The sequence below is a fragment of the Felis catus genome, chromosome D3, assembly GCF_018350175.1.
Source record: "Felis catus isolate Fca126 chromosome D3, F.catus_Fca126_mat1.0, whole genome shotgun sequence".
Taxonomy (NCBI): Eukaryota; Metazoa; Chordata; class Mammalia; order Carnivora; family Felidae; genus Felis; species Felis catus.
The window spans coordinates 93,437,946-93,465,809 of NC_058379.1; the positions used below are offsets into that span (position 1 = coordinate 93,437,946).

Genomic DNA, 27,864 nt, shown 5'->3' on the forward strand with positions numbered 1-27,864 from the left:
GGTAAATGCTGGCTGCTGATTTCTCCTCCTTTCCTTTCCCCTCCTCTCAACCTTGAATTCCTACCTGGGCGGCCACTCGTTTGCTCTCCTTCACTCAGTCTTCAGTTTCAGCACAGCCTCCCCTCTGCTTTCTCTTCTGACTCCCCTCCCCAGAGGGTAGGTGTCCCTCGATCTGTAGGGGGAAGGGGGTAATCTGAGGATCCAGATGTTTCTCCGATCACTTCCTGGATCACTTCCTACGGTTACCCCTCCTCAGACCCACTTTGGAGGCCCCAGCGGTGTCAGCCCCGCCCCGCCGGGACCCTGAGGTTCCAGCAGCTCGGCTCTCCTGTTTCCTTGCCGCTGGGTGTAGACGCCTGCTTCCTTGGACCTGCTTGTTCACCGCCCACCCGTGTGCTTTCTAGCTTCCTGCACCTTGTTGGTACCTCTTGTTTTCCATTCAGGCTCAGGCTTTGAAAACCTAGGTGCTGAAAGGAGACCGTGTATTTGATCTTCTGTCTTTACAGGAAACTTTTTACCCTTTTACGCGCGTACGTCTGTGTCTCCTTTTCGGAAGCCGGGTGTTTGGGGTGTTCTGCCTGCCTCGCGCAGCAGACGGCCCGGAGCTCTGGCGGGAGTAACAGCTGTAGTTACCTGGAGGCACGCTGCTGTCTCTGACCGACTCCAGTTCCACACTCGTGACAGACGGTCGTGCCCAGCTCGAGTGGCCGGCAGTCCTTCCCGAGCGCCGTGCTGGCCGTGCGACCTTCCGGCGTGCCGCGGTCATCCCTCACGCCCCTGCCCCTCCGCCTGGAGCCGGCCCCTGCGGCCCCCGCTCGGTCACCCTCCCGGTGCCAGGTGACCGTCTCCTCAGCTGCCGCTGCCGTCCTTGTAGATTTACCGGTTGGTGCGCGTGAGCCCCTTGAGTCGGAGGCCGCGTCTGTCGCTGACCATCCCGTGTGGGTGCTCAGCGTGGCCAGCTGGCTTGCAGAGCGTTTGTTCGTGTTCCTGTAATGATTCGGGGAGGTGACCTTCCTTGGGTACTCGGTCCGATGTGCTCTTCGTTCTCCAGTATTTTCAGACGTCCCATGGTTTTTATTTGTGACATGTAATTGTCGTGGGAGGAGGAGAAACATCTCGGCGGCTAGTGTTTGCTGAGGGTCCGCTCATCGTCTACTTAGTCTTACTCTCTGTTTTACGGTATGAGGGCCAGCCGTCTCCACGTGTGCCAGGAGCCGAGTGTGGGTTCCCCGTGACACTTGACGTCTCTGTGCTGGGTGCCCCTGGGCGCCGGTGCGCCTGGGAGAGCCCCAGCGCGGGCTGCCGCCCTGGGCTCCCCGGGGCTGTGCGGAGAGCAGGAGGGATGAGAGCCTCAGGGCACAGAGGGAACAAAATCCCGTCATTGGCTGCTCTGCAGTGGCATTCGTTCCCCGTCGCTGTGGTAAAACGATCACAAACGATCACCAGTATAGTGGCTTTCAACAGATTTCTTCCTTCCCGCTTGGGTCGGCCAGGGCCGTCTGGTCTCCCAGGGCTCCCGCAGGCTGTCGGCAGGCTGCCTCCCCCGTATAGGCCCTGCGGAGAGGCCCGGTCCATGCGGGTGGAGTAAAAATTGTTTTCTTGCTTCAGATTGCCCCCACATGTTGAGAAGGTCTTACAGATCCGTGTGCGGAGGTGGGCCCTTCGGTAGCGAATGTTGCCATTTCTGTGGTTGTGTTCTGTACGGCCCCGCAGAACCCCGCGGTGGTCGAAGTGCTCGCTGAAAATAGCAGGGTTTACGGGCGCAAATAAGTTCGGGCAGACCACGGGGAACCTACCTTTTTTGTGACCCCGTCACTAACGAACGCACTCATGGTCCTGGTGACACTGGCTGAAGAGGCACGGCGAGTCCCTGGCCACTGAAGAGGTGCACCTGCAGCCCAGCACTTACGTGAGGAGGCCCAAGCCACCAGGGCTGCCGAGCGGTGGCCACGGGGAGCACCGCAGAGCGGGCACACGCAAGATGGGCCCAGCTACACTGATGGGGGGCAGCCTTAGCCATCGTTTGTAAGTAGTCGTGTAGGACCCCGTGTGATGGCAGAAGCAAATCACTGCCGGGACAAGATGTCATTTTCTGCCCCTTATTTAAGTGAAGCGTCACACATATTCAGCCCCAGTCTGATGAGCTTGAGGTAAAATTGCTTCCAGTGTTTTTGGTACTGTTCTAGCACTCCTAGTGGTAGGAGTTTAAATTGCAGGTGGCAGTTACATTTCAAGTGTTCTAGAGCTTGTGACTTTATGGGACAATTATACAGTTCAGGGAATCTTTGAAAGAATTCACGTAAAAATGGGGAGAGAGTTCTGTGCACAGATATTCTCACTGAAACATTATTTAGTGGGAAGTCCTGTCTTTGTCCAACAGTAGGGAATAAATCAGTAACCTGTAACTCAGCAGTCTGCTTGCTGGATTATTTTCTAGTTGCCAGATGTTAAAAAGATGGTACAAGAAGCTTAGGTTGCAGGTTAGCACTGGCCTTGTAGTCTAAGGACATCTTTTCCGTCATTGAATTCCACTTGTGCTTGGATTCTTGACAGCTGGGCACCTATTGCAAGAATAAAGTTTCCTGAAGGTCGAGGCTTCTGGAATATTTTGCCTTCTGACCTTTGCACTGAATCCTGGTAGGCAGAGTAGTGCCCGCCACCATCACTGCATGCCTGCCTGCGCACACACGTGCAGGTGTGAGAACGTCCACATGCACAAAGTTCCCTGAAGCACTGCTAAAAAGAGAGCTCATTTTGCACGTGCGAAGCGTGTTACACGCTGTAGAAGATGTGTTTTAATAACATTTAGAGCAGAACGGAAATAATTGCACTGTTGCTGGATGTTCCCGATTATCTGGAGTAGCACTCAAACTTGTCATTCTTGTGAAAGCCTTCATTCCAGAATGTTGGAGAGTCACAAGCCGTCTAGAGAATGAAGATAGTAACGATGGCACAGAGGACAGCGTCCAGGGCACGACAGGTCTTGGACATAATGGTGGGAAAACAAATGGCGAAACCTGGATTCAAGAAACCACAGAAACGACACTCGGACGTCAGTTTGGGTCCTAAATGTTTTTTCCTTGAATACATTTTCCCCAGTCGCTCATTATGATGTCTTTTAAACATATAGAAACATTAAAAGAATGTTCTTCTACATAGATTGAACAACAGTGAACGTTATGCCTCGTTGGCTTTCTGTCTACACTGACCTGTTCTCAGTGCTCTGCGGGTAGGGCCCTTAGCACGGGCCTCCCCATGACAGGCTGGATTCTAAAGCCACAACACTGTTGTCACAGCCAAGGAAATTAACAGTAACTCCTGATATGGCATCTGCAGCTCATTTCAAGTATCTTCTGTTGTCTCAATAATTTCTTTTCTCCCAAACTGTGGTACAACGCACAACATATCATTCACCATTTTAAAGTGCAGAATTCAGTGGCATTTGGTATACCCCAGGGTTGTATAGCCATCACCGTCACGTGCTTCTAGAACATGGTGGTTTTGAGGAGTCCAGGCTGGTGTTTTGTAGTGAGTCCTGTGTCTGGATGAACACCTCCTGGAGTTGGGCAGCGCTCTTGGTTTTGTGTACTTCTTGTCACGTGAAATTAGCCCCGGAACAGTGCTTCTCAAACAGCAGAGTGTGAGCGCTCCTGACGCCAGCTGTAGGCTGCTGGCAGAAGTTTCCTGTGTCTAGTGGTGGTCCGGGAATTTCTGGTCCTGACGCGACCCCGTGTGATGCTGATGCTGTTGGTGTGGCGACTGCACTTTGAGAACCACTGCTCTGGAGACTGATTAAATACAGTAAATGTGTTGGGGGAATGCTGGGTCTGCTTCGTGTTGTATCGCGTCAGCAGGCAGGTGTCAGGTTGCCGGTGGTGAGTGGTTCAGAGGGTGAGTCCAGGTTAGGGTGGAGATCTCTAGAACTTTCTGCAGTTCCTGGGTTTCCATTCCGGTTGTGAGGAATTTGTGGATGCTTCTCCAGCACCGTGGACTGTTCTGCTTTTTACCCCCCAAGTATTTGTGGATTTCCCAGATACGTTTCTGTCATTGATTTTTAAAAGAAATTTCTTTACGGTGAGAGAACATACTTTGTCTGATTTCAGTTCTCTTACATGTATTCGTTTGTATTGGGGCCCAAGATGTGGTCCGTGGGAGTGAGTGCTCATTGAGCACTTGAGGAGTATATTCTGCTGTGTAGGGCAGAGTGTTCTGTAAATGCCAGTAAGGGCAGGTACGCTGGTGGTGTTGGCCACATCTTTATGTCCTTTCTGATGTTCCATTTCTTCTGTCAGTAACCGAGAGAGGAGTTTGGAAGCCTTCGGGCACTACTGAGGATTTGTCTGTTCCTCCTTTCGCTTATGTCCTTCATACTTCGTGTACTTTGAAACTGGTGGTAAGTGTGTGCACACTCAGGATTGCTGGAGCTTATTGGGGATTTGATCTTTTGTCATTATGTAATGTCCCTCTTTATCCTGGGCGGTTCTTCCATTTTATTTTTTTGATGTCTTCTTTGTTTTAAAGTACAATAGCTACTTTTCTTCCTTTGAAAGAGGGTTTGCATCGTATCCTTTTCTGTCTTTTTACTTTTAATCTTTTAACATTATGTGCCATTATATTTAAAACGTTTCCTACCTGTTCCGTTGAACGGACACTCAGATCAATGGAACAGAATAGAGAACCCAGAAATGGACCCACAGACAAATGGCCAACTAATCTTTGACAAAGCAGGAAAGAATATTCAATGGACTAAAGACAGGCTGTCTCTTCAGCAAGTGGTGGTGGGAAAACTGGACAGTGACATGCAGAAGAATGAACGTGGACCACTTTCTTACACCATCCACAAAAATAAACTCAAAATGGATGAACGACCTAAATGTAAGAGAGGAAGCCATCAAAATCCTCGAGGAGAAAGCAGGCAAAAACCTTTTTGATCTGGGCCGTAGCAACTTACTCAACATGTCTCTGGAGGCAAGGAAAACAAAAGCAAACGTGAACTAATGGGAACTTATCAAAATAAAAAGCTTCTGCACAGCAAAGGAAACAATCAGCAAAACTAAAAGGCAACCGACAGAATGGGAGAAGATATTTGCAAATGACATATCAGGTAAAGGGTTAGTACCCAAAATCTATAAAGAACTTATCAAACTCAACACCCAAAAAACAAATAATCCAGTGAAGACATGGGCAAAAGACATGAATAGACACTTCTCCAAAGAAGACATCCAGGTGGCCAACTAACACATGAGAAAATGCTCAACATCACTCATCATCAGAGAAATACAAATTAAAACCACAGTGAGATACTACCTCACGCCAGTCAGAATGGCGCAATTTGGTAACTCAGGCAACAACAGATGTTGGCGAGGATGCAGAGAAAGAGGATCTCTTTTGCACTGCTGGTGGGAATGCAGACTAGTGCAGCCACTCTGGAAAACAGTATGGAGGTTCCTCAAAAAATTACAAATAGAACTATCCTGTGACCCAGCAATTACACTACTAGGTATTTACCCAAGGGATACAGGTATGCTGTTTCGAAGGGGCGCATGCACCCTGATGTTTTTAGCAGCACTATCAACAATAGCCAAAGTATGGAAAGAGCCCAAGTGTCCATCGCTGGATGAATGGATAAAGAAGATGTTACACACACACGTGCACACACACACACACACACACACACACACACACACACACACACTGGAGTATTACTTGGCAATCAAAAAGAATGAAATCTTGCCATTTGCAACTACGTGGATGGAACTAGAGGGTGTTATGCTAAGTGAAATTAGAAAGACAAATATCATATGACTTCACTCATATGAGGACCTTAAGAGACAGATGAACATAAGGGAAGGGAAGCAAAAATGATATAAAAACAGGGACAAAAATAGGAGACTCTTAAATATGGAGAACAAACAGGTTACTGGAGGGGTTGTGGAGGGGGATGGGCTAAATGGGTAAGGGGCATTAAGGAATCTACTACTGAAATGATGGTTGCATTCTATGCTAACTTGGATGTAAATTTACAAAATGAACTAAAAAATTGTACACATCAGCACATCCAATATGAAATTGGAAATCACAGAGAAAAACATTGTGGTATAATTTTAAATTATAGGTGGATTTTGTTAAGCTACTTCGATAAAGGAATAATAAAATAACCAGCTATTCTCTTGCAGTGAACATTAAAAAAAAATAAAATGTTTTATTATTATTTTGTAGATAGTGATTTTTGTCTTCCAGGCAACATTTGGCAACGTCTGGAGACCTTTTTATTGTTGCGACTAGGGGGGTGCTCCCACGGGCATCAAATGCGTGGAGTCCACGGATGCTGTTGAACATTCCACAGTGCACATGACCGTTCTATCAGCAGAGAATTCTATGACCCCAAATGTTAATGGTACTGCTGTTGAGAAGTCCCACTGTACGGATTGCAGTGTACATAACTAACTTTTCACTGTTAGTATTTTACACTTAATGTAGACTGTGGAACTGCCCACTTCTTACAGTATGACTGTGATGTCTGTTCATATATTTTATGCTGAAGCCTTCACCTCATGTTATAACTGTCATTTCCCATCATCATACACGTTTTAAAGAATTTTGTGTTGCTTTTCGTTCTCGAAATTGTAAGTTTCCTGTTTGTATCATTTTCTTATCGTGAAACTTTCTTTAGCATTCTTTTGTCCTAGGTGTGATGGTGACGAATCCTCCGAGTTTTATCCTTCATCTGAGAATGTTTTTGTTTTGCCTTCGTTCCTGGAGGATCTTTTTGCTGGAGGTAGAATTCTGGGTTGAGCCTGCTTCTGTTTCAACACTTAGACGTGGAGTCCTGGCCTCCGTCTGTCTCCACAAGATGTTCATGGGTGTTGGAGCTGATGTTCTTCTAGACGTAATGAGTCCTTTTTCTCCGGCTGCTTCCAAGAATTTTTCCTTTATCTTTGCTTTGAGTAGTTTGGTTGCGATACGATTTGTCTGATTTTCTTTTCCTTCGTCCTGTTACAGGTTTGCTGTTGTCTTTAAGTAGATTGTAGTATCGTCTGGCCCTCACTTAGGCCGTGGTTGTGAGTTTGGGTTGGTTTTATTTGTCTTCTGTAAAGTCTATGGACTTTTTCAGTTTCAGCAACTGCCATTATCTCACAGGAACACAGAAGTCTGCTCTCTTATTTTTGAAATTGGGGTAACGCCTACCAAGAAGGCTTGACGTAACATTAAATAAGGTAGCATTTGTTGACTCTGTGTTACACTTTCTAACAACTTGCTGGTTCTCAAGGTAAGCTTTTATTTGTTGAAGACAAATGTGCCCGTGATTTAGGAAAGATAAAATGGACCTTTGACAGTAGGCTGCCTGTTTTTGGAATCAGAAGATTTGGATTGTTGGACTCTGAAAGGGATGCTGGCTAGGGAGGAAATTTAACTGAATAGAAAGTTTTAGAAAAGAGAATAAGAGAGACAGAATAAGCATAAGTGGGACATAGTATTCTTGCTGTGTGTGTCAAGTCTGACGACAAACCAGGGGCACCAGGTTCCTGCCTTGACCATAAGACACCTGCGTAGGTCAAAAGTCACTTCCATGACTTTGATTGATGAGTGTAAAGTTGGTCAAATTTTATATCTGGTCTGGAACAGTATAGAGATGTGACCCGGACATATACATTTTTTGCTAGTAGTAGTATTTTAGATGATGGACTTTTTTATATTCCTGAATTGAACACTGTGAGTGGGTGGTACTGTCAGGCTGACCGTTCACCCTGATGACCGTGGGGGGCTCCCCTCAGAGCACGGTCACGGCGGTTTCCTTGGGGAGCCTCTTCCGTTTCTGCTTACCCTGGCTAGGTAAGATTTTTGCAAAGGAAAGTCGCATCCGTTATTTATAACGGTTTGCCTGCGCTGCAGACAGCTTAGTTTGAGGAGTGCAGAAGAGCGTGGTCAGTAAAGTTGGACCAGCTCGGGTCCTACACGATCCCCTCACCGTGACGGAAGCCTGCGTGGCCTGCCTCAGCACTCTGCTCTTACCTTTCAGCAGGTACCAGCTGGAAGATGAGTCTGCCCACCTGGACGAAATGCCACTAATGATGTCTGAAGAAGGCTTCGAGAATGACGAGAGTGATTACCACACGCTACCACGAGCGAGGACCGCGCGACGAAGGAGAGGACTGGAGCGGTTTGTCTGTGGAGGCTGGAAGCTTCTCTGTGCCAGGTGTGGTGTCTGTTGCTGCCTAGTGTCCCGGGCACCGGGGTTACAGAGTTCAGACATTTAAAAGCTTAGCTTCTAACATTTATTTTCGTATCAAACTAAACAAGACAGTCTAAACGAAATGACGTCATGGAGAGTGATAGCCATTAGAACCAGAAGGGGCCGGAAAGCCAAATTCACTTTTTTTATGGGCCATTTTAATGCTTAGAAGATGGAGAAAATGAGCGGTTTTGTAATTAATGCATGGTAGAATCAGTTCTGGTTACCATATCAGCATTTACAGCTAAGTTCCCTTGTCTTCGTCTGTGATTATCCTGTGTCCAAAAAGGCGGATATGGGCCCGTAAAATGTAACGTATTCACACCGTAGCTGCCTGTGTGCGTTATTTGACTGGAATGCTTTGACTTGGAGTAAGATTTTTCTGTTAATTTAACCAGAAGGAGATGAAGGCAAGGACTGCTTATACTTTAAACAGGTTCACTTGTGGTTGACATAAACTGCATTAAGTCTGCTCACCTTTGACTTTAGAGTCTGGTGTGTGAAACCACACTCTGTGTGTAGGACAGTTTCACCACTGACTGTCCTCCAGCCCTGGGGACTGGCAGGGCAAGATTACGGCTGGCCAGTGCCAACATAACTTGAGCAGAGTGCGTCTAAGAAGTTACAGCTTTTCTAGTCTTTTCTGTTCAAGGCTTGTGGTTGGAGCCTTTCTTACGGTCACGAACTTCTGTCCCTTTCCCCGTAAAAAGAATATACGTGATTGTAGAAAGAGATCTTACTTATCATCCTCTTTATCCCATTAGAAGTTTGTAGAAAGATGTTTTAAAAAAAATTTTTTTTAATGTTTATTTATCTTTGAGAGACAGAGAGAGACAGTGTGAGTGGGGGAGGGACAGAGTAAGAGAGAAGACACAGAATCCGAAGATGCTCCAGGCTCTGAGGTGTCAGCACAGAGCCCGAGGCGGGGCTCGAGCTCACAAGCCGTGAGATCATGACCTGAGCCGAAGTCGGACGCTCAACCCACTGAGCCACCCAGACGCCCCTTACAGAAAGATGTTTTTACAGCTGATTTGATTTCAGTGTCAGCTCATGCAGCGGTCTTCAAACAGTGTTCCGTGGGCTCCCAGGGACTCCAAGGAGTCCCTCAAAGAGGTGGGCAGTGTCAAGTCAGGAAGTGAGCCCGGGCAGGATTTAGGCTTATCCACCCCCCTTTCCACTTCCACTTGGTGTCTGTCTTTTTCTTTCTTGTAAGCTTTTCATACGAAGAAGGAATTTCACGGCCAAACAAGGTTTTAGAAATCGCTGACTTGTGTCACATTTTCTAGGTTAAATAGCCCGTATTCCTAGAGTGTTCTCTGTGGGCACTTACTAATTCTAGAGTTAATTTCTTTAGCAATTGCAGAGCTGTGCAGATTTGTTTTGTTTTTCTCGTGTCAGTTGTGATGCTTTGTGCTTTTCAAGGGATTTATCTTTTTTCAAATATATAAATTCCTGTGATGTAAGATGAATGAGGCTTTGTAGGGATGTCACATTTTTTTAATTCATGATATTGTCAATTTGTCTCTCCCTTTTTCCTAGTAATCTTGATAGAAGATTATCAGTTTTCTTTTTTCAAAGAGCCAAACATCTGGTGGTATCTTTGCTTTTGAAATTTTAAGCTTTGATCTTGAAATAAGTCCTAACTTCTAGAAAAGTTGCAGGAATTGTACAGAGAATTCCTATATGCCTTTTGCCCAGGTTCACTAATTTTGAAGCTTCCGCCATGTTTATTCTACCTTTCTCTTCACATCTTACCGTTATTTTCCGAGTCATTCATACTGGGTTGCTTCTACGTTCCTTTCTCTACGTCCGAGTACTTCGTCGTGCGTTTCGTAGCAGAAGGGTATTTTTCTCCATCCGTCACGCAGTCGCCGTGTTCAGATGTAGTGTTGGTACCGTGCCTTCCGTCTGCTGTCCCCATCCTGTCCTCCGTCGTGCACTTCTTCTCTGGGCTGGTGTGGCCGTTCGGTGGCGTGTCTGTGCAGTGTCCGTTAATCCGGAACCGTCCTCGCTGTTGGTCTTTCATTGTGTTGATATTTTTGAGACTGCAGATCAGGTATTTTGTATGTTTCAAATTTGGGTTTGTCTGAGGTTTCCTTGCTGTTAGATTCAGGTGAAATATTCTCTGCGAAGCACTGTAGGAGACTCACTGTGAACGTAGGGTGTTTGCTTCCTGTTTCATTGATTTCTGTCTTCCCTTCATTTTTTCTCATACTTTGAGTTTAATTTGCTCTTCTTTTTCTAGCTTCCTAAGATGAGCATTGCAGTTTTTTCTGTTTTAAAAATAAATGCATTTAAGTTTTGACACATGGTATTTTCATTATCATTTAGTTAAAAATATATAACGATTTTCATTGTCATTTCTGCTTCCATCGATGCAATTTAGAACCATTCTGCTTAATTTCCAAACAGTCGGGAAGTTTCCTAATTATCTTTTTGTAATTGACTGTTGTCTTAATTCCACTGTGGCTGGAGAACGTACTTATGATTTTTTTAATTTCAGTCTTTGTAATGTGTTGAAACTTGCTTTATGATTCATCGTATATGGACAACGTTAGTTAATTTTCTGTGTGTATTTGAAAAATAATACACATTTTTTTAGTTGTTGTGTGTGTTGCTCTGTATGTCAGTGAGTTGTAAGAGCTGATTGTCTTGGTTGAGTCCTCTGTATTCCCGAAGTTTGCTCGTTTATCAGTTACGAGAAGCTTGGGTGGATCTCTCCACATCGTTGAGGGTGTATCTCCTGCTTTAAATGATGTCAGTTCTGCTTTATATATTTTAGAGTGTGCTATTAGGTGATGCAAGCGTGGGATCACTAACTTACGTTGGTTTGGTCTTTGTCTCTGATGGTATTTCTTCTGTGCGTGCGTATGTCTGACTTCAGTACAATGATACCATCTTTCGTTTTATTTTTTAATTTTAATTCCAGCTAATTTACAGCGTTAGATTCGTTTCAGGTGTACAATGTGGTAATTCAGCAGCTCCACACATCACCCTGTGCTCATCGTGACAAGTGCGCTCCTTAATCTGCATCCCCTGTTTCATGCCCCACCCCCACCCCTGGTGACCATCAGATTACTCTCTGTTATTAAGAGTCTGTTTCTTGATTTGTCTCTTTCCCTCCCTCCTTCCCTCCCTCCCTCTGTCAGTACCAGCTTTCTTTGATTTGTATTTGCATCATGTATAATTTTCTGTCTTTGTTTTATTAAAAAAAAAAAATCTTTTCTTTTGAAATAATGATAGCTTCACAGCAAATTGCAAAGATAGTAAAGAGGGTCCCACCCGCCCCACCCAGTCCCCCCAGGAGTTGCATCTCACATCCCTGTAGTGTGGCGTCAGACGGGAAGCTGGCTGCGTTGTACCCGTGTGTACTTCACTCACTGTACTACACGTGTGGGATCGCAAGGCCGCCAGGGCAGTAACAACGCAGACCCGTCCCGTCGCCACAGCTGTCTCCTGTGTGCTGCTTTCTGGGGTCCTATTCCCTCCCCTGCCCCAGTCCCTGGCCTCTGGCAACCACTAGTCTGTTCTCTAGCTCTGTACGTTTAGTTTTGAGAGTGTTGTATAACTGAAACCATTCGGTGTGTGATTTTTGGAGATTGGCCTGTTCGGTCAACACGGTGCCCTTGAGATCCATTCAGGTTGTGGGGTGTATCGACGACGGTGTGTTCCTTTTTATTGCCGGCTGGCATTCCATGGGATGGATGAATGTTTGACCACTTGCTGTGCAGAACATTGAGATTGTTTCAAGTGTTTGGACGTTACCAATAAAGCTGCTGTGAGCCATCAAGTGCAGGTGTTTTGTGTGTGGACGTGTTTTCATTTCTCTGGGATAAACGTGCAGGAGCACAACTGCTGGGCTGCATCCTAGGTGTGTGTTTAGTTTTCTAAGAAACCGCTGGACTATTTATATTTCCCAGAGTGGTTGTGCCATTTTACATTCCCACCAGCAGTGTGTGCGAGATTCAGTGTCTCCATGTCAACATCTGTTGTCACTGTTTTTATTTTGGTTGCTGTAATATGTGTGTGGTGACGGCTCACTGTGGTCTTCGTTTGCGTTTTCTAAATGACTAGCGAGATTATCTTACTTGCCATTGGCATATCTTGTTCAGTAAGTGTTTCTTTAGGTCTATTCCTTTTTCTTCTTGGTTTTGTTTTATTTCTGTTGAGTTTTGAGAGTTCTTCACGTATTTTAAATTTTATTTATTTATTATTTTTTAAATCTTTTGGTTTTTAATTTCTTTTAATGTTTATTCATTTACTTTTGAGAGAGAGAGAGAGCACAAGATGGGGAGGGACAAAGAGAGGGAGACACAGAATCCGAAGCAGGCTCCAGGCTCTGAACTGTAGGGCTCCAACCCACAAACCGCGAGATCATGACCTGAGCCTAAGTCAGACACTTAATTGAGCCACCCACGTGCCCCTTAAAGTTTTTTTTTAATGTTTATTTTTATTTTTATTTTTATTTTTTTTTAATTTTTTTTTTTCAACGTTTATTTATTTTTGGGACAGAGAGAGACAGAGCATGAACGGGGGAGGGGCAGAGAGAGAGGGAGACACAGAATCGGAAACAGGCTCCAGGCTCTGAGCCATCAGCCCAGAGCCCGACGCGGGGCTCGAACTCACGGACCGCGAGATCGTGACCTGGCTGAAGTCGGACGCTTAACCGACTGTGCCACCCAGGCGCCCCTATTTTTTTTTGTTTTATTTTGAGAGAGAGAGAGAGAGAGAGAGAGAGAGAGAGAGAGAGAGACAAACATGAGCAGGGGAGGGGCAGAGACAGAGGGAGACACAGGATCTGAAACAGGCTCCAGGCTCTGAACTGTAAGCACAGAGCCCGATGCAGGGCCCAAACCCACGAACCGCAAGCTCATGACCTGGGCCAAAGTCAGACGCTCAACCGACTGAGTCACCCAGGCACCCCAAACATTTCTTTACTTTTGAGAGAGACAGAGAGAGAGACAGAGTGCAAGTGGGGGAGGGGCAGAGAGAGAGGGAGACACAGAATGTGAAACAGGCTCCAGGCTCTGAGCTGTCAGCACAGAACCCTATGTGGGACTTGAACTCATGAACCACAGATCATGACCTGAGCTGAAATCGGACGCCCAACCGACTGAGCCACCCAGGCGCCCCCTTCTATATTTTCCTTGTGAATCTTCTGTCGGCTAGGCTGGTTGCAAATGTTTTCTTCCACTCTGTAGCTTACCTTTCCATCCTCTGAAAGAGTTTTTCCACAGATCCAAAGTCTTTGATTTTGATTGTTTTTCCTTTGAGCATTATACTTTTGATGTCACATCTGAGAACTTTTCACTTAGCCCTGTGTCTCAAAGATTTTCTTCTACAAGTTTTATAGTTTTTCTTCTTTTTAATTTTTTTTAATGTTTATTTAATTTTGAGAGAGAGAGAGAAAGAGAGAGAGAGACACCAAGCAGAAGTGGGGGAGGGGCAGAGAGAGACTGAGACACAGAATCCCAAGCAGGCTCCAGACTCTGAGCTGTCAGCACAGAGCCGGATGCGGGGCTCCAACCCAGGAAACTGTGAGATCGTGACCTGAGCCGAAGTCGGCCGCATAAGCAACTGAACCACCCGGGTGCCCTGACAAGTTTTATAGTTTATATTTAGATCCTTTTGAGTAATTTGTGTGCTAGGTGGGAAGTTTCGGTGGAGATGCCTCAGCACCATTTGTTGGAAAGAACATCCTTCCTTCCTGAATGGCTCTTGTACTGGTGTCACCAGTCTGTCGGCTGTCGGTGAGCGGGGCTGTCTGCTCTCTTTTGTTATCTGTACTGTCCGTCTGTTTGCCCTGCTAGTGCCCCTCAGTCTGGAGTGCTCTCTCATCTAGGTCTTAAAAAGAGGCCAGTTGATTCCTTGTATTTTGTTCTTCTTTTTCCACATTCTTTTAGCTATTCTGGTTCCTGTCCCTTTCCATAGACATTTTAGATAATCTTTTCCAACCTATAAAGTCCTTCCAGGAATTTTGATAATGGATTATGTTTAACCTGTATATTAACTTGGGGAAATTGACATCTTTACTATGTTGAATCTTCTAGATCACAATTTACTTCTCTCTGTTTATTTAGAACTTTGATATTTTTCATCAGCATTTTATAGTTTCAGAACCCAGGTCTTATACATGTTAGATTTATTCCTAAGTCAGTCAGTCTTCCTTCCTTCCTTCTTTCCTTCCTTCCTTCCTTCCTTCCTTCCTTCCTTCCTTCCTTCCTTCCTTCCTTCCTTCCTTCCTTTCGTGTTTGTAACTGACATGGCATTTTATTTTATTCTAATTAATTAATTATTTTATATTTTTATGTTTGTTTATTTTGGGGGCAGGGAGGGGCAGAGAGAGAGGGAGACACAGAATCCAAAGCAGACTCTAGGCTCTGAGCTATCAGCACAGAGCCTGATGCAGGGCTCAAACCCACAAACCTCGATATGACCTGAGCCGAAGTGGATGCTTAACTGACTGAGCCACCCATGTGCCCCATGGCATGGTATTTTAAATTTTGGTTTCCATATGTTCATTGCTGGTGTGCAGAACTAGAGTTGAATTTTGTGTTTGTCTTTTATCTTGCAACCTTGCTGAGCTTACTGTTAGTGCTAAGAGTGTTTTTTTGTAATTTTCTACATGAACAGTTATGTCCTCTGCAAATAGAGACAGTTTTATTTCTTCCTTTAAGCCTGTGTGCCTTTTATTTTCTTTTTTTGCATATGGGTCTGTCTGGAACATACACTATTATGTGAAACAGCAGTGGTGGGTATACCTTTTTGCTACTTTTTTTAATTTTAATTTTTTTTAGACAGAGAGCAAGAGAGTGCAAGCAGGAGAGAGGCAGAGGGAGAGAGAAGGAACCCCAGGCAGGCTCCATGCCCAATGGGGAGTCTGATGAGGGTTCAGTCCTACGACCCTGGGATCATGACCTGAGCCATAATCAAGAGTTAGATGTTCAACCGACTGAGCCACCCAGATGACCCCCCTTGTTGCCTCTTGTTCCCAGCCTTTGGGAGAAAGCTTTCCGTATTTCACCACTAAGTATGATGTGAGCTATGGGTTTGTGTGTTTGTTTAAAATAGATTACTCATCTAAAACTATTGATAGTTTTCTTATTTAAAATCTCTCTTTGGGGGCGCCTAGGTGGCTCAGTCGTTCAAGCGTCTGACTTGCCTTAGGTCATGATCTCGAGGTCTGTGAGTTCGAGCCCAGCGTCAGCTGACAGCTCAGAGCCTGGAGCCTGCTTCTGATTCTGTGTGTGTCTCTCTCTCTGCCCCTCCCCCACTTGTGTTCTGTCTCTCTCTCAAAAATGAATGAACATTAAAAAAATTGTTTTTTAAATCTCTCTTGTGTTGGGTGGGTGTAATACAAACAGTTGTGTCAGATTCAGAAACAGGAGTCTAGAGATACAGATTTGAGAGTCCTGTCATTGTCATAGAAGAAGCCACATGGAAGGATGGTGTTTCTGAACACGTCACAGGACATGTGGCATAGGTCTATGAAAAATAAAGGAAAGGGACACCTTGGGGAGAAGGACAGTTCTGGGAAGGAAGACTAGAATCCATTCTCTTAGGGGGGGGGGGGGGGGGGGGGGGGGGGAAGGGTAGCACTGGAAGAGTGGAGAAGTGGTAGAGAAGGTGACTTTTGTCTTTTTTTTTTTTTTTTTTTTTTAATTAAAAAAATTTAGAGTGTGCGTGCAAGCTTGGGAGGGACAGAAGGAGAGAGGGAATCCTAAGCAGCCTCCACACTCAACACCAGAGCCCGATGTAGGGCTTGATTTCATGAACGTGAGATCATGACCTGAGCGGAAATCATGAATCAGGCACTTGACCGACTGAGCCACCCAGGTACCCCCGGGATGACTTTTGTCTTGTCCTTAGTTGGGAACATGGGGTCATTTGGGTGAGGAGATGACTGGGATCCAGATGAGGACTGAAAACATGGGAAAATCGGTCCTGGCTTTGGTAGAGAGATAATAACCAACAAAGGAGAATCAATAGTGATGCATTTGCATTGCATCCAGCATAGTGTTACGAGTTTCTGTCAGTGAGAGAGCCTGAACCGTTGCGAACTTGGTAGTGGCCGTGTGGCTGTGGGAGCCTCGGGAGCTATATATTAACCATATTTGTTCTTTCAATCTATGAGCATGGAAGGTTTTCCATTTTTTTGTGTCTTCAGTTTCTTTCATAAGCTTTCTATAGTTTTCAGTCTGTAGATTTTTCACCTCTTTAGTTAGGTTTATTCCGAGGTATTTTATGGTTTTTGGTGCAATTGTAAATGGGATCAATTCCTTCATTTCTCTTTCTGTTGCTTCGTTATTGGTGTATAGAAATGCAACCGATTTTGGTGCCTTGATTTTATATCCTGCAACTTGCTGATTTCACTTATCAGTGTTACCAGTTTTTTGGTGGAGTCTTTGGGTTTTCCACGTAGAGTATCATGTCTTCTGCAAAGAGTGAATGTTTGATTTCCTCCTTGACGATTTGGATCCCTGTTATTTCTTTGTGTTGTCTGATTGCTGAGGCTAGTACTTTTCAATACTATGTTGAGTAACAGTGGTAAGAGTGGACATACCTGTTGTGTTCTTGACCTTAGGGGGAAAGCTTTCAGTTTTTCCCCATTGAGGATGATATTAGCGGTGGGTTTTTCATATATGGCCTTTATGATCTTGAGGTACGATCCTTCTATCCCTACTTTCTTGGGGATTTTTATCAATAAAGGATGCTGTATTTTGTCAAATGCTTTTTCGGCATCTATTGAGAGGATCTTGTGGGTCTTGTCCTTTCTTTTGTTAATGTGATATGTCACATTGATTTGTGGATATTGAACCAGCCCTGCATCCCAGGAATAAATCCCACTTGATTGTGGTGAATAATTCTTTTAATGTATTGTTGGATCTGTTTGGCTAGTATCTTGGTGAGAATTTTTGTATCCATGTTCATGAGGAAATTAGTCTGTAGTTCTCCTTTTTAGTGGGGTCTTTGGTTTTGGAATCAATGTAATGTTGGCCTTGTAGAATGAGTTTGGAAGTTTTCCTTCCATTTCTATTTTTTGCAACAGCTCCAAAAGAATAGGTGTTAATTCTTCTTTAAATGTTTGGTAGAATTCTCCTGGAAAGCCATCTGGCCCTGGATTCTTATTTGTTGGGAGATTTTTGATTGCTGATTCAATTTCTTTACTGGTTATGGGTCTGTTCAAATTTTTTGTTTCTTCCTGTTTCAGTTTTGGTAGATTCTATCTTTAGGAATTTGACCATTTCTTCCAGGTTGCCCAGTTTGTTGACACATAATTGCTCATGATATTTTCTTACTGTTGTATGTATTTTGCAGCATTGGTTGTGATCTCTGCTCTTTCATTTGTGAAATGAAAGTGTTTCATTTGGGTCCTCTGTTTTTTCTTTTTGATTAATCTAGCTAGGGGTTTATCAATTTTGTTAATTCTTTCAAGGAACAAGCTCCTGGTTTCATTGATCTGGTCAACTGTTTCTCTGATTTCGATATCATTGATTTCTGCTCTAATCCTTATTATTTCCCTTCTTCTGCTAGTTTTGGGCTTTATTTGCTGTTCTTTTCCAGCTCTTTTAGGTGTAAGGTTAGGTTGTGTATTTGAGACTTTTCTTCCTTCTTTAGGAAGGCCTGGATTGCTATATACTTCTCACTTAGGACCACCTCTGCTGCATCCCAGAGGTTTTGGGTTGTGTTTTCATTTTCATTAGCTTCCACATCCTTTTTAATTTTCTCTTTAATTTCTCGGTTAACCCATTCATTCTTTAGTAGAGTATTGCTTAATTTCCAAGTATTCCTGGTCTTTTCACAGTTTTTCTTGTGGTTGATTTTGAGTTTCATAGCAGTGTGGTCTGAAAACATGCAGGATATGATCTCGGTCTTTCTGTACTTGTTGAGGGCTGATTTGTGACCCAGTATGTGATGAATTCTGGAGAATGTTCCATGTGCACTTGGAAGAATGTGTATTCTTCTGATTTAGGATGAAATGTTCTGAATATATTTGTTAAGTCCATCTGGTCCAGTGTGTCATTCTTAGCCATTGCTTCCTTGTTAATTTTATGTTTCGATGATCTGTCCATTATTGTAAGGGGGTGTTGAAGTCCCCTACTCTTAGGGTATTATTATCAGTGAGTTTCTTTATGTTTGTGATTAATTGATTTATATATTTGGGTGGCTCCATGTTGGGGACATAAATATTTACAGCAGTGAGATCTTGGTGGATAGACACCTTAATTATGTTATAATGCCCTTCTTCATCTCTTGTTACAGTCTTTACTTTAAAATCTAGTTTGTCTGATATAAGTATGGCTACACCGGCTTTTGACAACCGTTAGCATGATAGATGGTTCTCCATCCACTTACTTTCAATGTGAAGGTGTCTTTAGGTTAAAATGAGTCTCTTGTAAGTAGCGTATAGATGGGTCTTGTATAGAGCCTATGTCTCTTGATTGGAGCATTTAGTCCATTGACATTTAGAGTGACTGTTGAAAGATACGAATTTGGTGCCATTGGGTTGCCTTTTGAGTTCATGTCTCTGGTGATAGTCTCTGGTCCTTTCCAGTCTTTGTTGATTTTGGTCTTTTTGTTTTGTTTTTTCTTTTCTCCACTCAAAGGGTCCCCCTTAGAATTTCTTGCGGGGCTGGTTTAGTGGTCACAGACTCCTTTAGTTTTTGTTTGTGTGGGAAACTCTTTATATCTCCTTCTATTTTGAATGAGAGCCTCGCTGGATAAAGAATTCTTGGCTGCATATTTTTCCAATTCAGCATGTTGAATATATCCTGCCACTTCTTTCTGCCTGTCCGGTTTCTGTGGCTAGGTCTGCTGTGAGCCTGAACTGTGTTCCCTTATTGGTTAAAAAGTTTTTTTTTTCCCCTTGCTGCTTTCATAATTCTTTCTCTGTGTATTTTGTGAATTTGACTGTTATCTGCCTTGGTGATTGTTGGTTTTTGGTAAATCTAACCGGAGTTCTCTGTGCTTCTTGGATTTTGATGTCTGTGTCCTTCCCCAGATTAGGATAGTTTCCTGCTATAATTTGCTCATGTAAACCTTCTCCCCCCTTTTCTCTCTCTTCTGGGACTCCTATCATTCGGATGTTACTCCTTTTTAATAAGTCACTGAGTTCTCTAAGTCTCAAATCGTGATATTTTGCCTTTATTTCCCTCCATTTTCCTTCTTCATTATTCTTCATAGTTTTATTGTCTTAATTGCTGATTTGCTGTTCTGCTTCATCCATCTTTTCCGGTATCGCATCCATTTGAGATTGCATCTTGTTTATAGCATTTTTAATTTTGTGCTGACTAGATTTAATTCTTTCATCTCCGCAGAAAGGGGTTCTAGACTTTTTTCAACCCCAGTTAGTATTCATATTATCATGGTTCTGAATTCTAGGTCAGACATCTTCCTTATATTTGTGTTGATTAAGCCTCGGCTGTCATGTCTTTCTCTCCTTTCTTTTGTTCTTCATTTTGTCATCTTGGAGGAAAATAAAAAGTAAAATATAAAAATTAAAAAATTGAAAACAAAGCAAAAAATGAAATGAAGCTTGATGCTAGGTGTGTTTTCATCTGCTTGTTGAAAGAAACTTGATAGAATAGAGAGAAAAGGGAAAGAAAAAAAGGTAAGAAAACATTATATAGTAAAATGGAATTAAATGAAATAGAATAAAAAATTTATAAAATAAAAAATAAGATAAAAAATAATAAAAATAAATTTTTCTTTCTGTATGCAAGAATGAGGAAGAAAAACGAAAAAAAAACAATGTAAGCAAAAACAAAGCAAAGCAAACGAACAAATACATGAGCCAGAAAACAGAATGAAACTACAGTGAAGTTACGTCCAGTTTCCCTTAGAACTGAACAGTGAAGGGGCGCCTGGGTGGCGCAGTCGGTTAAGCGTCCGACTTCAGCCAGGTCACGATCTCGCGGTCCGTGAGTTGGAGCCCTGCGTCGGGCTCTGGGCTGATGGCTCAGAGCCTGGAGCCTGTTTCCGATTCTGTGTCTCCCTCTCTCTCTGCCCCTCCCCCGTTCATGCTCTGTCTCTCTCTGTCCCAAAAATAAATAAACGTTGAAAAAAAAAATTTAAAAAAGAACTGAACAGTGAAGCCCGCTATAGTCCGTACATTAAGCAGGTGGAGGGACTTGTGCTGGTCTTCTGGATGGTGTACTCGGATGGCGCAGTTGGGCAGGGCTTGGTGTAACGGCTGTATTGTCCAGTAGGTGGCGCTGCGTAGCTTACTGAGGTGGATCACTGTGGCACACGTGCGTGCACGTGAGAGATGGAAATGGTTTCACCCGGTTGCCTAGTCTCTGGTACAGGAACTTCGCTCTTTCACCGACTGGTGATCGGGCACCTCTCCGTTGTCTCAGGCCTCCGTCCACTCCCCACCTCTACACAGATAGGGTACCCTGTAGACTCCAGAGACCCCTGTGGCTTGGACCCACACCAGCTCTCTGGGGGAGGGTCTCACTGAGCAATGGCCGGTCCTGGCTTGCCCCAGAAAACGTTCATGCCGTTGCACAGCAGCGGAGGTTCGGAGGTTATGGCCAATCACAGCACACGGCTGGCACCAGGTTTTGCCACACTCTGGCATCTTTGTCCCAATACCAGCAAACGTGGCTGCTCTCTGGGATCCCCTGGGACCTTTGCCCGTGGGGAGGCTGTATGGCCTCTGCCAAATGCACGCCAAGCAGCGGAACTGCTCCTCCCCGTGTGGCACACGGACCTCTCAGACCCCGCTGCCTGCTCCTGGGGCTCCGCCCCGCTTCCTCACCAGAGCACCGCCGGCACTGAGCTCCAGAACTTCAGACTGTGTTCCACTGTCTGTAGAATCCTGGTGGTACTGAAACCCTCTTCTTTCTTCTCGTCAGTGGTTTTGGGGAACAGATTCCTTGTTCAGTTCCCTGCGAGTGTTTTCACTCTTTCTCTCCAGCTGCTTTTGGGGGAGTGCTTTCCTTGCACGATCTTGATGTGCCTCACTCTCCCCCTTTCTCTTTCTCTGTCCTCTCTCCACGAAAACAGCTCCCTACCTTCTGGGGCTTTTTTCTCCACCAGTTCACGTCTCCGCACGGCACACCTGCTGAGTTCTGTGGCTCAGGGTATACGGATTGTTGTGTTAATCCTCAGATCGGTTTCCTAGGTGGGCAGAATGGCTTGGTGCTGATCTGGCTGCGTTTCAGGGACAAGACAAGCTGTGGGTGTCCATGCTGCTCCGCCATATTCACTCTTGGGTTTAGTCTTATTTGACTTGACAATGTAAGGTGATTTATGTATAAATGGGCAGTGTCTCCTGAGCAATCACTCACTTAGAAAATATTCCACTTCCAAAGAAGTGTTACCAGGTGAAGCTAGCTCCTGGGTGTTTCCTCCCAAGGACCTCCGTTTCGTTCGCCCTCTTGCTATCAGTATTCACAAATCCATCTTCCTCAGAAATTGCCCCTCGTTTTATTTTCCTGCTTACCTCTACAGCTCCATGAGGCTTAAGTATACTTTCTGGGTTACTCGTCTTGGGGGCTTATGCACTCAAGGCACCCGTCTTCCCCTCCTGCTCATAGTTTCTGCCTGCATCGCCAGCGGCAATTCTGGTGGGACCCCAGGCTCTTAAACCCTCAAGGCTCTGTACTCATTTAATTCTGTGAAATAGCATGTGATTGGATTGTGGCTCCCTGTCTACTACTTTCTTTTGTATTTGTATAAGGAAATACTTAGTAATAATACTTCTGTTGATAGTTATCAGTAGCCAAGTGTTCCAAATAATCGTTACATCTTGGAAGTCTAGGAATTTTTTTTTTTTTTTCCCTCCTATACAGGGCTATAGGGAAAAATTAATAAACTGTTGAGTATACGTGTTTTTAGCCCTTGGTATTTAATTTAGAGTTTATAGAGTGTAAGGCTTTGGAACTCACTGGGTTGTTAGGTTCAGGTGCTACACGCAGTGGTGTTGATGTTGACGTTTTTATTTTAGCTGTTGTCTGCAGTGTGCATGTGGTGCTCGAAGTGGTTTTACATTTATGGAGCCTTTTGTCTGTATAAGAATATGCTGATACCAGCGTAAACTTTGTAAAACCCACATTTTCTAAATTTTACATACATTTTTCAAACGCTCAATTTTTCTTGTTTTCAATATCACGGTAGATTTGCCCGACTCGTGTACGTTAAGCTGTCACACACATTAGGTAAGTAGGTGTTTCAGAACAAAAATTCCTGTTTGAATACTTTGCTGGAGGATTTTCGCCCCGAATTGCAGTGCTAAAGGAAGCGCACACATAGGAAGCTTGTATCCTGTCTGCTGCACCTGTGTCTGCACCGTTTTCCCTGTGGACCAGCCCTGCCCGCTAACCCTCCCTGTGACGATGGAAATGTTCTAGGTCTGCGATGTCCGGTATGGTAGCCGCTGGCCAAGGTGGCTGTTGAGCCCTTGAAATGTGGCTAATGTAACTGAGGAACTGGACTTTTTATTTCACTGAATTTTGATTCATACTGAGATAGTTACATGCTGAATGAATAGTCTGGGTGGCTCAGTCAGTTTAGTGTCCCACTCTTGATGGTGGCTCTGGCCGTGGTCTCGTGGTTTGTGAGACTGAGCCCCCCGTTGGGCTCCATGCTGACATCATGGCGCCTGTTTGGGATTCTCTCTTCTCCGGCCCTCCCCCACTCATGTTTGCACTCTCTCTTTTGTTCTCTCTCTCTCTTGACTAAACTTAAAAAAAAAAGTCATGTGGCCAGTGGATGCTATATTGGGCAGTACGGTAACGTGCACTTCTTTTTAAATTTTTTTTAACGTTTATTTATTTATTTATTTTTAAAATTTTTCTTAGTGTTTATTTATTTTTGAGAGACAGGGAGAGACAGCATGAGCAGGAGAGGGCAGAGAGAGAGAGAGGGAGACCCAGAATATGAAGCAGGCTCCAGGCTCTGAGCTGTCAGCCCAGAGCCCAACGCGGGGCTCGAAGTCATAGACCGTGAGATTATGACCTGAGCCAAAGTCGGCCGCTTACCCGACTGAGCCATCCAGGCGCCCCAACGTTTATTTATTTTTGAGACAGGGAGAGACAGAGCATGAACAGGGGAGGGTCAGAGAGAGGGAGACACAGAATCTGAAGCAGGCTCCAGGCTCTGAGCTCCAAGCTGTCAGCACAGAGCCTGACGTGGGGCTAGAACTCACAGACCACGAGATCATGACCTGAGCCGAAGTCGGCTGCTTAACCGACTGAGCCACCCAGGCGCCCCTGTGCACTTCTATTTTTTTTATTTTTTTTTAATTTTTTTTTCAATGTTTATTTATTTTTGGGACAGAGAGAGACAGAGCATGAACGGGGGAGGGGCAGAGAGAGAGGGAGACACAGAATCGGAAACAGGCTCCAGGCTCTGAGCCATCAGCCCAGAGCCTGACGCGGGGCTCGAACTCCCGGACCGCGAGATCGTGACCTGGCTGAAGTCGGACGCTTAACCGACTGCGCCACCCAGGCGCCCCTGCACTTCTTTTTAAAAAGCTTTTTTTAAAAATATTTATTATTGAGAGACAGAGAGTGGGTGGGGGAGGGGCAAAGAGAGGGGAGACACTGAATCCGAAGCCGGCTCCAGCCTCTGAGCCATCAGCCCAGAGCCCGACGCGGGGCTCGAACCCACGGACCGTGAGATCGTGACCTGAGCCGAAGTCGGACGCCCAGCCAACGGAGCCACCCGGGCGCCCCCAGTAACGTGCGCTTCTGTGTCAGATGCAACTTTCTAAGATTGGAGGCGTTCTGAGTGTGACTCGGGAAGCCACGTAGCTCTGCCAGCAACGAGTTGTTTCGTCTTGGAGAAATTGCTTACTTTTCTGGCCCCCAGTTTCCTCCTGGGGGAGACGTGGGGGTCTGACATCTCCGGAAGGTAGTTGCGGGTGTCAGACCGATTGAACCTGGAGTTTGGGGAAGAGTCCCTCCCGGCTCGTGTAACGTGGGCCTCGTGTACCATAACTGCGTGGCTTTTGTGCACCGGGTTTACCGGCTGTATGCGGTAGATAAGAGGCTGGCAGTTTTGAGCTGCTGCCGGGAAGGAGTCGGGAGGGAGCCCCCTGACCTCTGGGGTGTCTGGGGTCCTGATGGGGGAGGGGCGGGTGGCAGGGGCGTGGCAAGGTGGATGGTGCCAGAGGAGAAGAGTCCTTGGGAGGGTGTCCAGGCCACACAGTAGAAGCAGCAGCAAGGTGAGAAATGGGAGTTTGATGGTTATTATATTTTATTGGAAGTCTTGTTTAATTTTTGTTTCATTCACGCCTGAACAGATCACAAATCCCTAACATTTTACTAAAGCTACTTGACGATCCCTTACTCTCTCTCCCCCCCCCCCCCCCCCCCCCCCGCAAAGAAAGCAGTAAACATGGGAATACTTAGACAGCCTTAAATCACTTTAATAACATCCTGATTTATAACAGTCGGGGACTTAAAAGTAGACTTGATATGTGAAGATGCTGTCTGTTCTTAAAAGTTGAAGCAGGAGGGTCGCTGGGGGTGTGTCAGAGCTGACCCGCTCGTCTGGCTGCCGCATGCGTTCCCATCGTGGGAGAGCTCACTCACGGTGACAGTGCTCCCGGTGCTGTGGCCGGGTGCCCACGGCCGAAGGCCAGGGGGCTTCCGAGGGCAAAGCCCTGCCCTTCCAGACCGAAGATCTTCTGGGCACAGCTGGCAAGTAGGCAGACCGTCCGTAGAGACGCACTGCGCACATCTGTACGCTCACATGGGATGCCCCCCGGCGGGGCCGTGAAGCGCTGTGTCTGCGTTTTGATCACTTGCAAGGCAGGCGATTTCCGGAGGGTCGTGTTGGCTAGTGCCCCACTGTGGAAGTTAGGCGGTGACCTCAAGGTACAAGTCCAGACGCATCAGCCTCATTTTGTGATGACGCCTAGAAGACTGTCGTCGTCATGCAAAATTACTGTGACCTTTTGAGCTTACTCTGTCACCGAGGGGAGTTCGGCATTTGCGCCTTCTGCTGCCGGCCTGCCCGTCCAGCCTGGAGCGCACCTGGAAGACTGTTCCCAGGCTTCCTCGGAGTTGTGGGGATCTGAATTAGATCAGATTTTAAATTCATGATTATGTTACGCTCAGTTGAGATGGCTCTGATGCCTTTTCATCATTTTCTTAAGTATTTTGAGAAAACTTTATTCTCTCTATCCAAAAATGGTGGTTTGGACGTCCAGGGAGTAGAAGTATTTGTGCTCCTGGAGCCCTGGTGCTGTTAGAGCAAGGACAGATCTAACGTGTTTACTGCACAGATGAGCATGGCTGCATGACAATGCAGTGGAGCTGTCACTGTCACTGTCACTAGAACATCCCACTGAGCATCAGTACCCTTTCTAAATACTGAATTGAGCCGTAAGTCTTAACTTTGTATTAATGCTACTAGAAAAGTCGCCTTTTTAGATAGGAAAAAAGTGGTCCCCTCAAAGAAGAGAGGGCAGGTCACATTTGGGATGAATTGATGTCTGAGGACCTCTATCATCAAATTCTTGAGCGGTGCGTTGAGAATAATGAACAACAGACTGTCTTTTTCTCAGCGTAGTAAAGCATTGACTACTTCAGAATGTCAGTGTGGTTTTCTGTTTTTGTTTTTTGTTTTTCGTTTTGTTTTGACCCTGTTTGGTCTAAACAGGGAAGATAGTTTCCTTGAGGTTCTAAAAGTCGTCATATACTCGCTCATACGAGTTCCTCTCAGTGTTTTATGTCACACCTTCATATCCATAAAACTTATTTTAAGACAGCCCTACAGATTAGCTTTAGATACGCTGTCAGTGTCTGGTGCATATACACAGAAACAATCCGTATTGGCTCTAAATGTGTACGATTAGTTTAAAGACTTGGAATAGAGCACTCATAATGTGTCTCTTTTTTCATGCAGTTGCTGTGATTGGCTGGTAAATATTTGTCAAAGAAAGAGAGAACTAAAAGCTCGCACAGTGTGGCTCGGATGTCCTGAAAAGTGTGAAGAGAAGCATCCCCGAAACTCTATCAAAAACCAGAAATACAATATATTTACCTTTATACCCGGGGTAAGGCTGTTACATTCTTAAAACTGGGCTTTTATGTGAGACATTGCCAGCTGCTTTTGTTTTCACTGTTTTTCCCCCCCTTTTAATTGTGTCCCGTCCAAAGCAGTGTCCCTTTGTTTTTGAACCATTCATGTTTCAGATGATTGTCAAATAATTCATGCACACTTTTACGGGTACAGCATAGAGTTCAACTTAAGAAAGTTTATAGTTTGGGGCGCCTGGGTGGCTCAGTCGGTTAAGTGTCCGACTTCGGCTCAGGTCATGATCTCGCAGTCTGGGAGTTCGAGCCCCGCGTCGGGCTCTGTGCTGACAGCTTAGAGCCTGGAGCCTGTTTCGGATTCTGTGTCTCCCTCTCTCTGACCCTCCCCCGTTCATGCTCTGTCTCTCTCTGTCTCAAAAATAAACGTTAAAAAAAAAAAATTAAGAAAAGAGAAAGTTTATAGTTTGACTTTAGCCTTAGATAAAAATATTTATGCTACTGTAGAAATAACCAAGTAGGCCTGAATTAAATTATCAGAAAAGAGCTGTAAGTTTTGTTTGGAAGTGAAGCTGAATGCCAAGTGTAAAGCCTGCGTAGGAGCCTCCAAATGAGAGTAACGTAAGTGCTTACACAGACAGGACTCCGTAACAGAATCTCTGTAAGCATTTATAGATGGATTTTCTACTTCACATTATGAATTTCAGGCCATGTATTATTGTATTATTCATTATCTTAAATAGGTATTATGCTGAGTATAAATATTGAGGTTTAAATATTTGATTAATTTTTTTTATTGCTGGTGATATTTTTGTCTTAAATATGTACAAACTCAGTTTGTGCGTATTTAGAATGATTGGATAAGTTTTGATTTTTGTGCATCATTTCCTATTTTAATAGACGAATTTATTCATCTTTCTATAGGCAAAAGGCAGCTACTACTGATTATGTTTCTAGATCAAAGTTTTTGGCATGTTCTAGTTATTAGCTTTATGCTATTTTGCAAGAAAGTCTCTTGGTTTTGTGAAATAAGGGCTGTCTTATTTTTCATGTTTTTATGTAAATAATCATGCCGATTTTATGTTGGGCATTGATTACCTCCCACCACCCTTCCCCATCCATCTAATAGTTGGTGAATGCTTGATATCTAATTTGCTCTTTATTAAAACACACAAAACCGTTGGCTCCGTAATTGAAAGACTGCTCTTTTGTCAGGATAGAAAATGTAAACTGTCTTTCAGGCAGATAAATACTCTCATCTGCATTGAATGAAGCTGCTGCTTTCTTTTTAATTTTAAATTATTAAATACTCGCGGATTGGCTAAGCATTGCACATTTTCCTAAAGGTCACAAAGTTCATTCAGTAGACAAGAAAGTATTGATTACAGTGGCTTAAAGCCAACAGTGCAGCTTAATTTTGACCAGAGTAAATCCACACAGCCTGCCAAGATTGGCTGTGTCCTGAAAATACCTGTTGATGGGTTGTCTGCACAAGTATTACCGTGTGAATTTTTTTCCTTAGATTGTCTCTTAAATTAGGCTTTTCATCTAAAACGTAGTATTTTAGAAACATTTGGTAATTGCACAGTAGGAATTCAATGCCATTTTTAGCACCAAATGGCAATTTTTGAATTGCTAATA

General features: G+C 44.6%; 1 protein-coding gene across 14 annotated transcripts in view; it reads left to right on the forward strand.

Annotated features, from left to right (window-relative positions):
* The window catches only part of ATP9B (ATPase phospholipid transporting 9B (putative)), a 251,509-nt gene that overhangs the window by 12,621 nt on the left and 211,024 nt on the right, over nt 1–27,864 (forward strand). For 11 of the 14 annotated variants that reach the window (XM_045041291.1, XM_045041296.1, XM_023242122.2 and 8 more), the window contains exons 2-3: nt 8,021–8,197; nt 26,096–26,246. In XM_045041291.1, the coding sequence (XP_044897226.1) occupies nt 8,021–8,197; nt 26,096–26,246 (328 nt within the window). Of the gene's footprint in view, nt 1–8,020; nt 8,198–26,095; nt 26,247–27,864 lie in introns of those variants that run through there. The other 3 variants (XM_023242123.2, XM_045041288.1, XM_045041297.1) reach the window with 2 other exon arrangements.